Below are 14,151 nucleotides of genomic sequence, written 5' to 3'. Positions count from 1 at the left end.
ACCCCCTATATACAGGAGTAAAGGTAAAGGCTTTTAGAACCCTCCCCCCCCCTTTTTGTAATCAACACAGCACTTTCCCAACTGTTTTTGTTGTTGTGGAATTTGTGGATTTGTAGCTGTGTCCACTACGAAAAATTATGCCATGTTTGTTCAGGTAGCCAACAAAGACCAATAAGAGATAAACACAGAGACACAAGATTAATGTAATATAGTAAAGTTAAAGCTGTGATCATGTGCAATTAAAAAAAAGAGGGAGAAACAGAAATGTGAATTACAGCTTGGTCTGCAAAAGAACAAAACTGGTGCAAGTGGTCAACAAGACAGCAGAAGATATATGTACTGTTTGGAAAACCAAAAAACTGACTTGTCTCATATATCAAACTTGTTGGATAAACTGTTTGGTACCTGCATTACCAAAAAATAATGATCCACACTCTACATTCTGAATTAAACATATTCCACTCATTTTTACCCACCTTAGATTTATCAAAAATTTCTATCCAGTCAGCCAAAGGATAAAAAATCATGGCCATCACCAATGCCATTAGCAAGTGCACAAAAGCCAATGGTCTACTTCTTACTAGGTTTTATTTTTCTAAATAAATAAATTTCTATTTATACTCTAAACAGCTGTGGCCAGAAGAGTTAATGTTATTCCAATTCTTTTGTTGCAGCTTATTTACCACTACAACAGCTAACAATGGACAGTGCACTTTTTGTGGTAACATATCAGCAAAATCTTCAATGTGCATATTTGTACTTTCATACATTACCTAAAGTGTATAGACAGCACACAAAGTTGATCACCATGGTGACTATATGCTGATCTGATTCAATGAAGTAATCTAATTCAATGAAGTTGAAGTATTCAATAAACTCATAGAACAATCAGGTGTGTATGAGTGGCTTTACTAATAAATTTGGTAATTGTGGATTTATCAGCTAGTAGACTTTCTACTGGTAGTTCTGCAGATATCTATGAAATATTTACTTATTGAAATTGAAAGCAAGAAAGTCTGTAGGCTGCAAAACACAGAATGAAGGTACATAAAGCTGCTAACAGTTTTTGAAAGCATTAAATGAAATAAATTTTGTATTGAAGTGAAATGAAATTACCAAGTAAAAAAGAAAAAAAAAAAAAAAACCATCCCTATCTGGATTTCAGACATTCCATCTGTATCATAAAGAAAATTATGTGTATTTCAAAGGTTTCATCAATAACAAGAAGAAAGCATATATGAAAGTATGATACATTTTTTCAATTTCACACACCAAATTAAGGGAACTTACAAAAATACAAAACTAAAATAATTATGTACAAATTATTGACTCGGGTTCCGATCCTTTGCAGTCTGCAAAAAATTTTTGGCATTCCAGATGCAGACAATGGTGTTCCAATTGGTGACCCCTGGTTTATTGGGTGCTAAATATTGGGGGGGGGGAAGATTTTTACCATAAAGCAAGATTAGACTGTAGATTAGACTGTAAGTAATTATTGATTTTGCAAAACAAAAAAAAAAAAATAAATAAAATAAAATAAAAATAAATAAATAAAAAATTAAAGCTTCCATAATATACAAGATTAATTACTAAATGGCCATACAGAAAAGTGCCAACAATAGCATAATACAAATTTCTTTTATATTTAATTTTTAATGTTTATTTTTTAATTACCACAAGCAAACAGTTTTTCTAATTTTATTTAGTAATCAGTAAGCAATATGGGGACAATGCATAGCGATACATTTGAAAAAACAATTGAGTACTTTTTATTTCATAAATGAATATAGGTTTTACTCTAATTTATACAAAAATAACTCTAATTAAAAGCATTTAATTATTTTATTTATGAATAGCCATCTCATGACAGTACTTACCCTAGACTTTTTATTAATATTATAATTCCTGGAATTCTGGAACATTAGTCTCATATCTTTGCAAAATGCAACAGGGTCACAATAATGATATTGAGTTAATCGTTCCTTCACTGTGCTTAAATCCATGGGAGTGTCAACAATATTCCTGTAGTCCTGTTAATAATGCAATTATATGAAATGAAGTCAAAAAAATACCAATTCTAATGATCTGAATCATAGTTTTAATTGCAAACTATTTGAACAAGATTCAGTGAGGTTTGGATTCTTTTAATTTTAAAGCAGATGGGAAAGGGGAAAAAAGCCATCATAACCAAATTTAAACAAAACTTTATACATATATTTAACACCCACATACAAAAAAATTAAAGGTGAAAAGTCAATACCATTTTTAAATTAAGTTTTTCTTTTTATTTTATGTTTTTACATAAAACCCAAGGAATTTAGTAATCAGCATTGCTTAACTATATTTGGCATCACAAAAGGATTCTGGTTTTAAAACATCCATCTGTTTGTTTGTTATTTGGTTTTTAGGAGCATTAGCAACTAAGGCCATATTGCTCCGGGAATATGCGGTGATCATTCCCTGATCTTTCCGCATCCCCGTATTTGGTGGTGACGGGATCGAACCCCGGTCTAATCAAGAAGCGTGCGTTACGCACTGCTGCTCCTTCCCACCTGGCTACGGAGGCGCCTAAAAAACATCCATCTCTAATCAGAATGAGATTAGAGATAAAATGCAGGTATACTCTAATTTGAAATTTGTGGCATACCCTGTGAACAGTAATCCCAGCATTTTACTATAAACAAATAACATGAAACTTTTTTTTTTTTTGTGTTTGGTTGTTAAATTTTATATTACAAGTATATATAGCACTTGAAACTATTTTTAAATTAATTGATTGGTGGTTTACCATGTATCTGGACCAGACAGGTCGACTTAACTGTGATGCACATGTGAAATTTCATAGTTTTCACCTAGCACGACCATTTTCAGATAAAAAAAAGAGGACCACACAATGTTTATTGCAAGTGCTATCAAGAATTAAAACAAACATGCATAGAACTCTTTATGGAATGAATATGTTTGTAAACAGTGCATGTTTAGAAGACGCCTCCATAGCCAGGTGGGAAGAAGCAGCAGTGCGTAGCACACTCTTCTTGATTAGACCGGGGTTCGAGCTCATCACCACCAAATACGGAGGATGCGGAAAGGTCAGGGAATGACCACCACATATTCCCGGAGCAATATGGCCTTAGTTGCTAATGCTCCTAAATAACAAACAACAAACAAACATGTTTAGAAGTAAATTTAATGCATGACTTCACCATATCAATGCTACTGCATACATCAACACCCTCCATTCAAAAATTTTTGGCCTAAAACATTCCTGCTGTATCCCACCCTCCACATTCACCTGATCTTGTCCCATGTAATTTTTATTTACTCTTCCTTAAACTCAAAATGAAGTCTAAAGGATAAAGATTTGGTAACGTTCAAGCCATCCAACAGATTGTGATAGCAGAACTCATCTGGCTGAAGACTTCCAGAAGCGGCAAGAACATAGGGACACTTGCATGTCACCAGGAGGAAACTACCTTGAAGAGGATTGCTTATAAAATGTTCTATTGTACCTTAATTTTTTTCAGAAAATAAAGTCTTATAACTTTCTGATTAAACCCCACATATATATAACTACTTTGTGTATGAGATACTTCATAAATTTCAGGATAGCTTCTAGACACCAAATTGAAACATTTTTGACTCATGTTTCATATAAACATGGTATAAATAATAACATATGTACACAAACACACACACACACACAAAAAAAAAAAAAAAAAAAACACAACTCCACTACAACGAATACCATTTTAACAAACATATATCAAGGTCCTTGAATAATTTCCCCCAATTAAAAGTGCTTTGTAAGTCACCCGAAGAAAATACTTTTGACAAAAGTTCAGCATAGCAAATTATTTTTCACAATGCATAAAATGTTTTGGCTCATAAAGAAAGAAAAACTGTATGATAAAATCATGAATGGTTAGTTCAGGAATGAATAAACACTAGCTTGATTCTGTCAGCTGTGACTGAATATTGGAGCACAGCATTGGATGCACCACATATTGTAAATATGGTTAAGGTAAGAATAAAGAAAAGCAAACATTTTCTGCAATTTTTATGAAAAAAATTGCCTTGAAAGATGTGTCAAAAAGAATATGCTATCATATTTGTATTATCTTCATTTTTTTGTGTCCCTGATGATCATGCTCAAATCCAGTGCCTTAGGCAGAGAGATGCAATCTATGAAATGACAAATTTGAATACCAGTACTTTAATAATTTTAAAGAGAGAAATGGGGGGGGGGAGGAAAGCTAATGCGGATCGGAATGAAAGAGGCCTTGTGTTTTCAAGATTCAAAGTATTTTACTATAGGAACATTTCCATAAGCGGTCCACTTATTCAGCAAAAAAATTAAAAAAAAAGAACACACACACAGAGAGAGAGAGAGAGAGAGAGAGAGAGAGTTAATTTTATTCAACTTGAGTGAAATTTGAAAACTAAATTTTTGTATTAATTTACTAAAAATAAATATTAAAAACAAAAATTAACAATAAGATTTATCTGCTATATCAGGGGCATATTCAGGGCTGGACAGAGAGGACATATGCCCCCCTTAATCAAAAATTTGAAATTAAAGAAAAAGAATGCAGGAGTCACTGTGCTATACTATAGTTCTGATATATTGTAGAGCAGTTTATTAAAATGTTATGATATTATCAATAATCTCTAGAAGTATATTTACTTTTGCAGTTGTGTATATATTGCTATTTTATCTATTTATTATTGATTTTAAAGTCAATACTGAAGTAAAATAAAGAGAAAATTACTACTTCTGTATGTTAGAGAAATTCAGGTGAACTAGTTTAAACAAATAATGGTTCCATTAAAATAATTTTGAGTACTATTCATTAGAATGAAATTTCAGTATACAACAAAATGATTCATGTTCTCCTAAGAAGTTGTCACAGGATTTTACTATATGTGAACATCACAGGACAGTATAAAAACACTGTAGTAAAATAATTACCAAGATGACATTATAACTTTAAAGGTCATGGATACTGTTTGTTTTAGTGGACAGCATACTTACAATAGCTCACTGATTTGCAGAGAAGCTGCACACTCAAATCTTGCTGTTGCCAGGACAAAAATTTTCATGCCATTTTCCGTTAATTAGGTCTTAGTAGTAGATGCCCTCTTTTCAGGATGACCTGAATCCATTCCACTTTCCACAAAATCAGAAAACTTACCATTGTACACATGCAGTTTTCAAATTACTATGCATATAACCTAAGCTAGAGCTCTTGAAGCCTTTCTGAAATTCACACTACAAAGAGAATGCAGCCCTAAAATTGAGTTGTGTTCATCATTTCTAAGACCATGAAGAAATCTGGGAGTCAATAACGGAAAGAAAAAAGTTAGCAAGAAAGTTTCATTTAGCATATGCATTAATGCCAGTTATTATAATATAATTTTCTATTTATACTCTGGGTGAATGGCCACATGGGATCAGGAGGTTATGTGAGAGAAAGTAAAAGAATATTTATCATTTTTTTTTTTTGGTATAAAGTGTCTTAAAATACATGACATGGGTAATACTGTGCCTGAATGATTCACCTTATATTTTGAGACATATCCCTCTGCATTTTACATTAATAATAATTTGTGTACTATAACGTTTCCAAATTTCTTAACTGGAAAAATATAAAAAAATCGGATACACAAAAACATTAGAAAGCCACACAATTTGCTGTAATACTAACCGGATATTCAAATAAGTCAACAGGGTGTCGAAAAGGTGTAGAATCTTCACATTGAAAAATGACATTTAAAAAATCCAAACACTGCTGTATCCAACTTTTTGAAGTGTATTGCTGAGTTTCTAAACGAACTCTCTTGCTTGGCTGTTGAGATGTACTTTGCTATAATGAAGATAAAATAAGATAAGATAAAGATTAAAATAAGTTACAATAACGTGTCACTACAGAATTTGACATAATAATTACATGGTATACAAATGAAAGGGAAGGGTTTAAAATGAAGGAGGGCTGAATTCTGAATTGGACTGCAACTAAAATTCTGAATTGAAATATGTTCATTATCATTCTAAATCTATTAACAGGGTGAAGAGGTTAACTATGACAGTAAAAATCAGCCTTAGTGAATTGTAAGGCTGGACTACCAGACTTGAAGACAGAGTTTAAATGTTAAAAAACATTTAAATCTTTTCACATCTAAATAAAGAATCTAAACATTAATAAAGTAATGGTAGCTATATACCTTTCATATTACTTTGTGAAAAAAGAATCCTGAAATTTCAAACTTTATTAATTCTTTGAATACAAATTGTTGAGAAAAACTTCAGAAGTTTAATGTGATATATTAAAAAGGTTCCACCATGAACACTTTAACAGTAATTGAATTCTAGCCCCACGTAATGGAGTTGTCTAGAGTGATTATTGCTGCAGAAGTAGAGATTCTACCTTGTAAATTTCTTATGAATATTCCTAACGTACATATTTTTATATATCCCCACATAAAAAAAAAAGCTAATGATGTAAGATCGGGGTTTCTAGTAGGATAGGTTATTGATCTATCTGTTCCAATCCATTGGTTAGTAAACCTCACATTTCGGTGCACTGTGAACCTGGTGATTGAAATGTGCCAGGATCCTATCTAACTCGAAACAATTTTGTGCACATTTTCTTTCACAATGTTATTGATTTTTTCTACAGTTGCAATGAATGACATGACAACTAATGCAAAATACAGCTTCATTTATGAAAGTATCTATTTCAAGAAAATTGTTATCATCATCAATTTCATTTAACATAACCTGTGAATTAAACTCATTTCAAGTAATTAATCACTTTTTATTACATATCTAAGTTAAATTTTGCAGGTATGTAATCTTAGATACACATGTTACACATTTTAGGCGGTTATTTTCAGGTATAATTAGTTTCTAACTGTGACAAGTGATATATTCCTTTAAGCTCCAAGAAATGGATATCCCAAAGCATTCCACACTCTCTTCAGAGGTCTATGCTCTCTTCCAATGAAAAACTTCCAAAAAAGAACTCCAATGTGTTCAGTGTCATTTTCCCTTTAAAACCCTTCCTGTTTCTGTAAATTGAGAAACACACAGCTGAACTGTTTTGCTGGTGGGAGAACTTCTCCTCCACTTATATATTGAAAATGACACTGAACACATTGGAGTTCTTTTTTTTTTGCCAACTCTGTATATTCACCACCAAACAAAGATTATCCAATTAAAAGATTAAACTATATATGAAATTCTCATTTACCTACTTAAATAAAATTTCTATAGTTTTAAGGTATATGTCTCAATGTTTCACTTGTAAGTTAATAATTAAAAGGAGACAATCACCTCCTTATTTGCTAGCAAAATTCCTATATATCATTGACAAGACCCCATGACAGTGCAAAAAGGCTGCAAGAGTAGCTCATGGCATCTTGACAATGATATACAGTTGTGCCCCCATATCCGCTGATTCAGTTACCAGCGGTTAACCACGGAAAAAGAACAAAAAAACTTAACACATACTACTCGTGTCCAATATGATGCTTCCCTTTATTTTTTACGATGTCGTGTATGGTTTGTTCACCAACATTATAATGGTTCTTTAGAGATTTAACGGATGCACCATTTTCAAACTTTTGAATAATTTAAAGTTTTTGTTTAATTTGAAAGCACAACTCTTGCGTTTGCCCATCATTTTCGTGATTTCTAAAAATAAAAAAAAAAAAAAAAAAAAAAAAACCAACATAAATAATGAAACAAAATTTGTCCTTTTGCGGTGCAGCGGAACACAACAATTGATGCAACACACTAAATCAAACTAAACATTTGGTCTTTTTTTTTTTTTGTTTCGAGTGATAAGTGTGAAGACAGTGGGTACACTAATAATGTAACTAATAATAAGACAGATAATAGGTACACTAATCTCCCAATTACGACTTAACGACGGTTTTTGTCGCTTATTTATGACTTGCAAAATAAATGTTTATACCTATTCTAGTTATTACTTGAATTTTATGATTTCTGGTTGATTTATTTTTAATTTGAAGTCTTGAAGTGTCCCGGTTAATTTGCTTCCTGGTAAATCCAGAGTCTGCTGTACTTTATTATTATTTAATGTTTGTAATGTCTTACTGTGTGTTTAATTTATCGATTAAACTTTATTATACGTATGTATGTACAAGAAAATCATGTTACATATGGGGTCAGCAGGTGTTTGCTTATATCTGCAGTTTTTGCCATCTACGGTAGGTCTTGGAATGTTGTTTGTTTGTTTGTTATTTGGTTTTTAGGAGCATTAGCAACTAAAGCCATACTGCTCCGGGTATCCGGGATCTGCAGTGGTCATTCCCTGACCTTTCCGCATCCTCCGTATTTGGTGGTCACGGGCTCGAACCCCGCTTTAATCAAGAAGCGTGTGCTACGCGCTACTGCTCCTACCCACCTGGCTATGGAGGTGCCGGTCTTGGAATGTATCCCCTGTGGATACGGGGGTCTTACTGTATAGAAATTTTGCTAGCAGGGATAAGGAAGTGATTGTCCCCTTGTATAAGGCAATGGTTAGGCCACACCTTGAGTACTGCATACAGGTCTGGAGGCCACATTTTAGGAAAAATGTAGAGCTGCTGGAACGAGTACAGAGAAGAACAATGAGATTAGCAAGTGGAACAAAGGGTTGCTGTTACCACGAAAGGCTTAAGTTCTGCAAATTGCAGAGTCTGGAGACGAGGCACCTGCGAGGTGATCTAATTGAGGTGTATAAGGCCTTGAATGGTTTGAGCAAGCTCAACACCGATGGGATTCTTCCTATTGCTCAGAATCCACACCTGAGAGGGCATAAATTTGACTTTAGCCAGCGGGTGGTTGATTGCTGGAATAAACTTCCATCTGTCGTTGTGGAAGTTGACAGCTTAAATAAATTCAAAGCTGAACTAGACAAATTTTTGGAGTGAATGGATGGGTGAAATGGGAAGTGTTTTTTTTTGGCTGATGTTATATAAGCTTGCTTTCTTGCGTCATATGCCTCTAATGCTTAATGCTAATTCTTGCACAGTATGATAATGGCTGCTGCTTAAAGAATTTATTGACCACCTGCTTCCCATCATCACCTGTCAATCATTCTTCCACTGCCTTTTCAAGAGAGAGATCCAATGATGTGAAATGACTTACATTCTCATATAATTTTTTTCAGTTCATATCTTTACAAGTTTTCTTAATGTGACTTTCTCGGTGGTAGGAAGAATATTTCCACTGAATTCTCAGGTGCTTCTTTCACAACCTGAACACTATAGCAATATATTGATATGATGCAGGCTTGTAGTCACCCATCACATCAATTTTTCTGGTGAAAAGTGCCTTGAGAGCTATTTATGAGCTTCCCTGTAAACTTACTTCAAATATTTTCCTTCACCTACCAAGAAATGCATTATACATTTTCTAATCTAGATGCTTCCATGCTGGAGTATGTACGGTTAAAAATACATCTGGAATGTAGAAAGTGCTGCATAAGGTAGTTGGGTGCTCTTCTTTGTCTTGTGAAGTACAAATTAATATGGCAGCTGAAACAGGAGTCGCTGTTATTGTTCAGCAAAAATTGTGATATAATTTTGTGTTAAATTGGAGAAAACTGGTCAGGAGTAAAGGAGGTAATTCTAGAAACCTATTAAACCAATGCTTTCAAAAGATTGGCAAAGTTACAATAAAAGACAAGCAAAGAATCAGCTGACTGAGCACTGCTGTAACAATACAAATGTCGTAAGAGTGGAATAATTGTTAAAGGAAGACAGAAAGATATCACTATGAGAACTAACAAAAGAAAAAACGTTTCCTTTGAGGTCTGATATGTGACTAGCATTAAACAAGTTTTGTGTTTGTGCCAGTAGGTTCTGCATGATCATGTTTTTCTACCTACAGGCATGTCTTCTTTCACCACAGTGAAGGGGACGGAGTTGAACTGACATTCCAGGTACCGCCATTCATTAGACATAAACACTATATTATACTATACTATACTATTCTTATTGGGCGCCTCTGTAGCCAGGTGGGAAGGAGCAGCAGTGCGTAGCACACGCTTCTTGATTAGATTGGGGTTCGAGCCCATCAACACCAAATACGGAGGATGCGGAAAGGTCAGAGAATGACCACCGCATATTCCCTGAGCAATATGGTCTTAGTTGCTAATGCTCCTAAAAACCAAATAACAAACTATTCTTATTAAATTTTTTTTAATGAAAACCCCAAATAAGAGAGGTATTAAAACCTATAGTACTTAGTACTGTGCATGGGTTAGAGGTTGAGAAGACACTACCCCCGATGTGGGAACAATATTCCATGGTAGGGCGGATTTGCGATTTGTACAGAGTGAACAGCTGTTTTGAAGTAAAGTAACACCGAGATATTTATTCTGTGATATTTGTTGACATTGGACTTTAACTTCTGTAGACTGTAATTTTCAGGAAATACATATGAGGGAAGGTTGTTCCAGAAAATGGCAGTTGAATGAATAAACGAGGAACATGAAAAGTTGGTTCTGTGAGTTTGAAGTTGGACAGTAAATGGATGTTGGCTGGTGGCAGCACGTGTTCAGATTGATTTGAAAGAGAGGCGGGAATTACAGAAGCCAATTCAGAAGAACAGTGCCCATGGAAGTATCTGTAGAAAAGGCATGCAGGAGAAACAGAACATCTATGAGGCAAAGAGTGGAGGGACTTTGTTAGAGATGAGCCATTAATTAACTTAACTGCCCTCTTTTGAATGGAATCTAAAAACCTGAGAGAGGTTTTTGGGGACACTACCCCTGATGTGGGAACAATATTCTATGGTAGGGTGGATCTGCGATTTGTACAGAGTGAACAGCTGTTTCGAAGTAAAGTAACACCGAGAGAGAGAAAGAGAAAACCAAGTTTTTTAGATGCAGAGGAAGCAATATTTGTGATGTACTTGTGCCAAGAGAGATTAGAAGTCAGGGTAATCCCCAAAAGAGATATATCATCTTGCCTAGAAATCGGAGTGTCATCAAAGATAAGCATAGGAGCAGAAGAATCCTTTTTACGAGATATAAGACAGGACTGAGTTTTAGTACTGAAGTCACCTAAGTTGCCTTTGCCCCACTGGAGACTGGGAGGATAAGGTTTCTCAAACTGAAAAGAAAGTGGAATGCAATGTGCTATCATCGGCAAAACTATGGATAGGATTTCCGGTCAATGGAAGAAGGTCATTAATATACAAGAGGAAAAGAGTGGGGGAAAGAACTGAATCTTGGGGGATACCAGCATTGGTAGAAAAGTTAGAAGACAGAGACCCATCTACCATCACCCTCAGTGAGCGATCAGAGAGAAAACTGAATAACTAATTACAAAAAATAGTTTGTAAACCAATAAGATGGAATCTTGTTTAGAAAACCTTTATGCCAAAAAAGATCAAAAGCCTTTGAGAAAGAATAACTGCTTGGGTTTCACCAAACTTTTCCACTGAATTTGTACATAAATGGGTAATATAAGTCAGAATATCGCCAGTGGATTGACACTGATGGAATCAATACTGGTGATCGTTGATCAGACGGAAGGTTTCTAGATAGTTTTAAGAGTTGGCGGTTAATTGATTTATCCATTACTTTAGAAAGCGTAGAAGTAATTGCAATGGGATGATAACTGGATGGGAGGGATTTGTCACCCTTTTTTTGGAACTGGCTCGATATGAGCAAATTTCCAAGCAGAAGGAAAAACACCTTTCGAATAAGAAATTGAAAAAAGGCGGCAAAGAACAGCAGTAAGTTCAGGATTGCAGGCTTTGAGAACAAGCGTAGAAATACCATCAGGACCTGGAGCTTTCTTACCATCAAGATTCCTCAAAATTTTTCTGACTCCTTTTGACAGAAGACCACAGGAGGCACTGAATGGAGCATGCTGGGAATGGTGGGAGGTGTTTTACCAAGATCATTAATGCATGAGTTGGAAGTAAAATGGGATGTTAGCAGGTCAGCTTTATCTTTACCTGAAGTGACAATAGAACCATCTGGTTTTGAGAGAGGTGGGAGCAGAGAAGGGCAAAAGTTGCGGCCAATAACTTTGGCAAGAGACCAGAATGCTCGGCTACCATTAGGGCAAGAAGCAAGTTTTCTACTCTTAGCCTGTTCAAAATCTAGTTTCAACTGATTAATAGCTGCTTTACAATTGTTGCAAGCTCTGGTGTAGGCAGAAAATGAAACGTTCTTCTCTTGAACAGCCTTAGCACATTTATTGTAAAACCAAGGTTTAGATAAAGGACGAGATTTTAAAGTGGAGTGTGGAATAAAGGATTCCATTCCTACAAGAATAATTTCACTAATACGATCTGAGCAAACATTGACATCAGAAGTTTTGAAACAGTAATCCCACCAAGGGAAAGAAGAAAGGAAACCGCACAGATCATCCCATTTTGTATTTTTGGAATGCCAAACAACATGAGGTTGAGAATGACCATGAGAGAAAGGTTCCATTGGAGAAGAGACAATCACCAAGTTGTGATCTGAAGTACCTAAAGGACCTCTCACTTCGACCATGTACTTAGAAGGGTTGTTTGTGAGAAAAAGATCAAGCGTATTGGCTGTATGATTAGGATTGTCCGGTATTCTTGTAGGTAAATGAACAATCTGTGCTAGGTCTTAGTAATTGCAAAAGCCTCAGCATCTCGACCTGCTGGGTCGGTGTGACTAGAAAACGGAAGTCAGCTGGAGTTGTGAATACTAAAATCACTAAGGAAAATTACCTCACTGTTCGGAAAGTTGGACTGGAGAAAGTCAAGAAGTTCCAAGTGATTAGTGGAATTGGGAGAATGGTAGAGACAACAGACGAATTTGACTGAATGAGGTAGAGAGATTTTAAGCCAGAGAAGATCAAAAAGAGGAAATTTCAAATTATTAAGTCTGTGACAGGGAATATCGGAATGGACATATGCACCTTTGAGGTGAAAGGAATCATACAGCAAATAATTTGGGCAACTGAGATGAGCAGTGGTTGAATCAACCAATAACTGAGATTCTGCCAGAAAAAGTACATGGGGTTTGGCAGACTGTACGTGGAAATGAGCATCATTGAGATTAGAACTGAGACCACGTATATTTGTGAAATGAACTAGGAAGTGTTTGGGAGGTCTAAATCTTATTGCAAATAAGTTTGCTGTATTAGTTTGACTATTCATGGTGTATTCAATAGTACGAAAAAGTGTGTGTGTGTGTGTGGGGGGGGAGATATGCTGTACGAAGTAATGAGATTTTTGGACATGGTAAGAATATACCCAGATCCTTGACATAACATGGCCTCGACAATGTCCCCTGCATACACACTACTCAAACTTCCTCCAGTCTAGTGTATAACATTGCTACCTCTACTCTGCCAGATAGCTGATCTGGAAGCCTCCTAGAGAGTACTAACTAGCGAACTGCCTGCGAACACTGTTTTAGAGCTGTACCTTTGAAATGTAAGGAAGTTTGAATCTCGCCATGGTATTCATCATAACCTCAAAAAACATCAATCATACTGCAAGATGGAAGAGATCGGCAGGGGTGGTTGACCGGAACTTAAGCTCTGGAGACTAAACATGGATTCCACTACTTCAAAATTCCAATAAGCAGAGTGGTGGTATTGCACCGGTTGATGAGAGTCATCTACTACCTAGTAATCCCACACAATGTCTCCAGTGCATAATATAACTGTAAGGCTGTCTACTCAAGGCCCTATTTTTAGGGCATAGTATATCTCTCCTGAATGGTATAATGTTATTGCGTCCAGCGAATCCTGTTGGCTGGGGTCGCTGAAGAGAACAGTTGATGGATTTTTGGCTGTTGTAAAGGGATAAATATTTTTAATTTTTACCATATTCTTCATTAATTAACATAGTACTCAAACATTAAATAAGTCTAGTAGCATTTGTTAAATAGGTTTAGAGATATTAAATAGGTTTAGTAGCGTTCGTTAGTTTCTTATTTTGAATTTAACAAGCGATTTTGGAAGTTACGACTCCCGGTGTTGGTGCCAATATTGTTAAACTAGCTGCCATATTGTAATCAATAAGAAATAGCTTAATGTATATCTATCTCGAACTGATAGCGTAAGGTATAAGGTAAAACTATATAGCGTAATACGAAACCCTGTATTAGGAATATGTTAGCTTATCATAGTATAATCAAT

At 35.2% G+C, this 14,151-nt stretch overlaps 1 protein-coding gene across 1 annotated transcript in view; it reads right to left on the bottom strand.

The window, feature by feature from the left end:
- Window positions 1–14,151, bottom strand: part of BRWD3 (bromodomain and WD repeat-containing protein) — a 279,424-nt gene that overhangs the window by 21,893 nt on the left and 243,380 nt on the right. The window contains exons 29-30 of the mRNA XM_090380158.1: window positions 5,706–5,864; window positions 1,878–2,030 (exon numbers count right to left, since the gene is read on the bottom strand). Of these exons, the coding sequence (XP_090236284.1) occupies window positions 1,878–2,030; window positions 5,706–5,864 (312 nt within the window). The remainder of the gene's footprint in view (window positions 1–1,877; window positions 2,031–5,705; window positions 5,865–14,151) is intronic.

This window comes from Mastigoproctus giganteus, chromosome 8, assembly GCF_048544385.1.
Source record: "Mastigoproctus giganteus isolate SK-2022 chromosome 8, ASM4854438v1, whole genome shotgun sequence".
NCBI classification, from domain to species: Eukaryota; Metazoa; Arthropoda; class Arachnida; order Uropygi; family Thelyphonidae; genus Mastigoproctus; species Mastigoproctus giganteus.
Note: the sequence above shows the minus strand (reverse complement) of the source record. Positions and strands in the feature narration are given on the sequence as shown.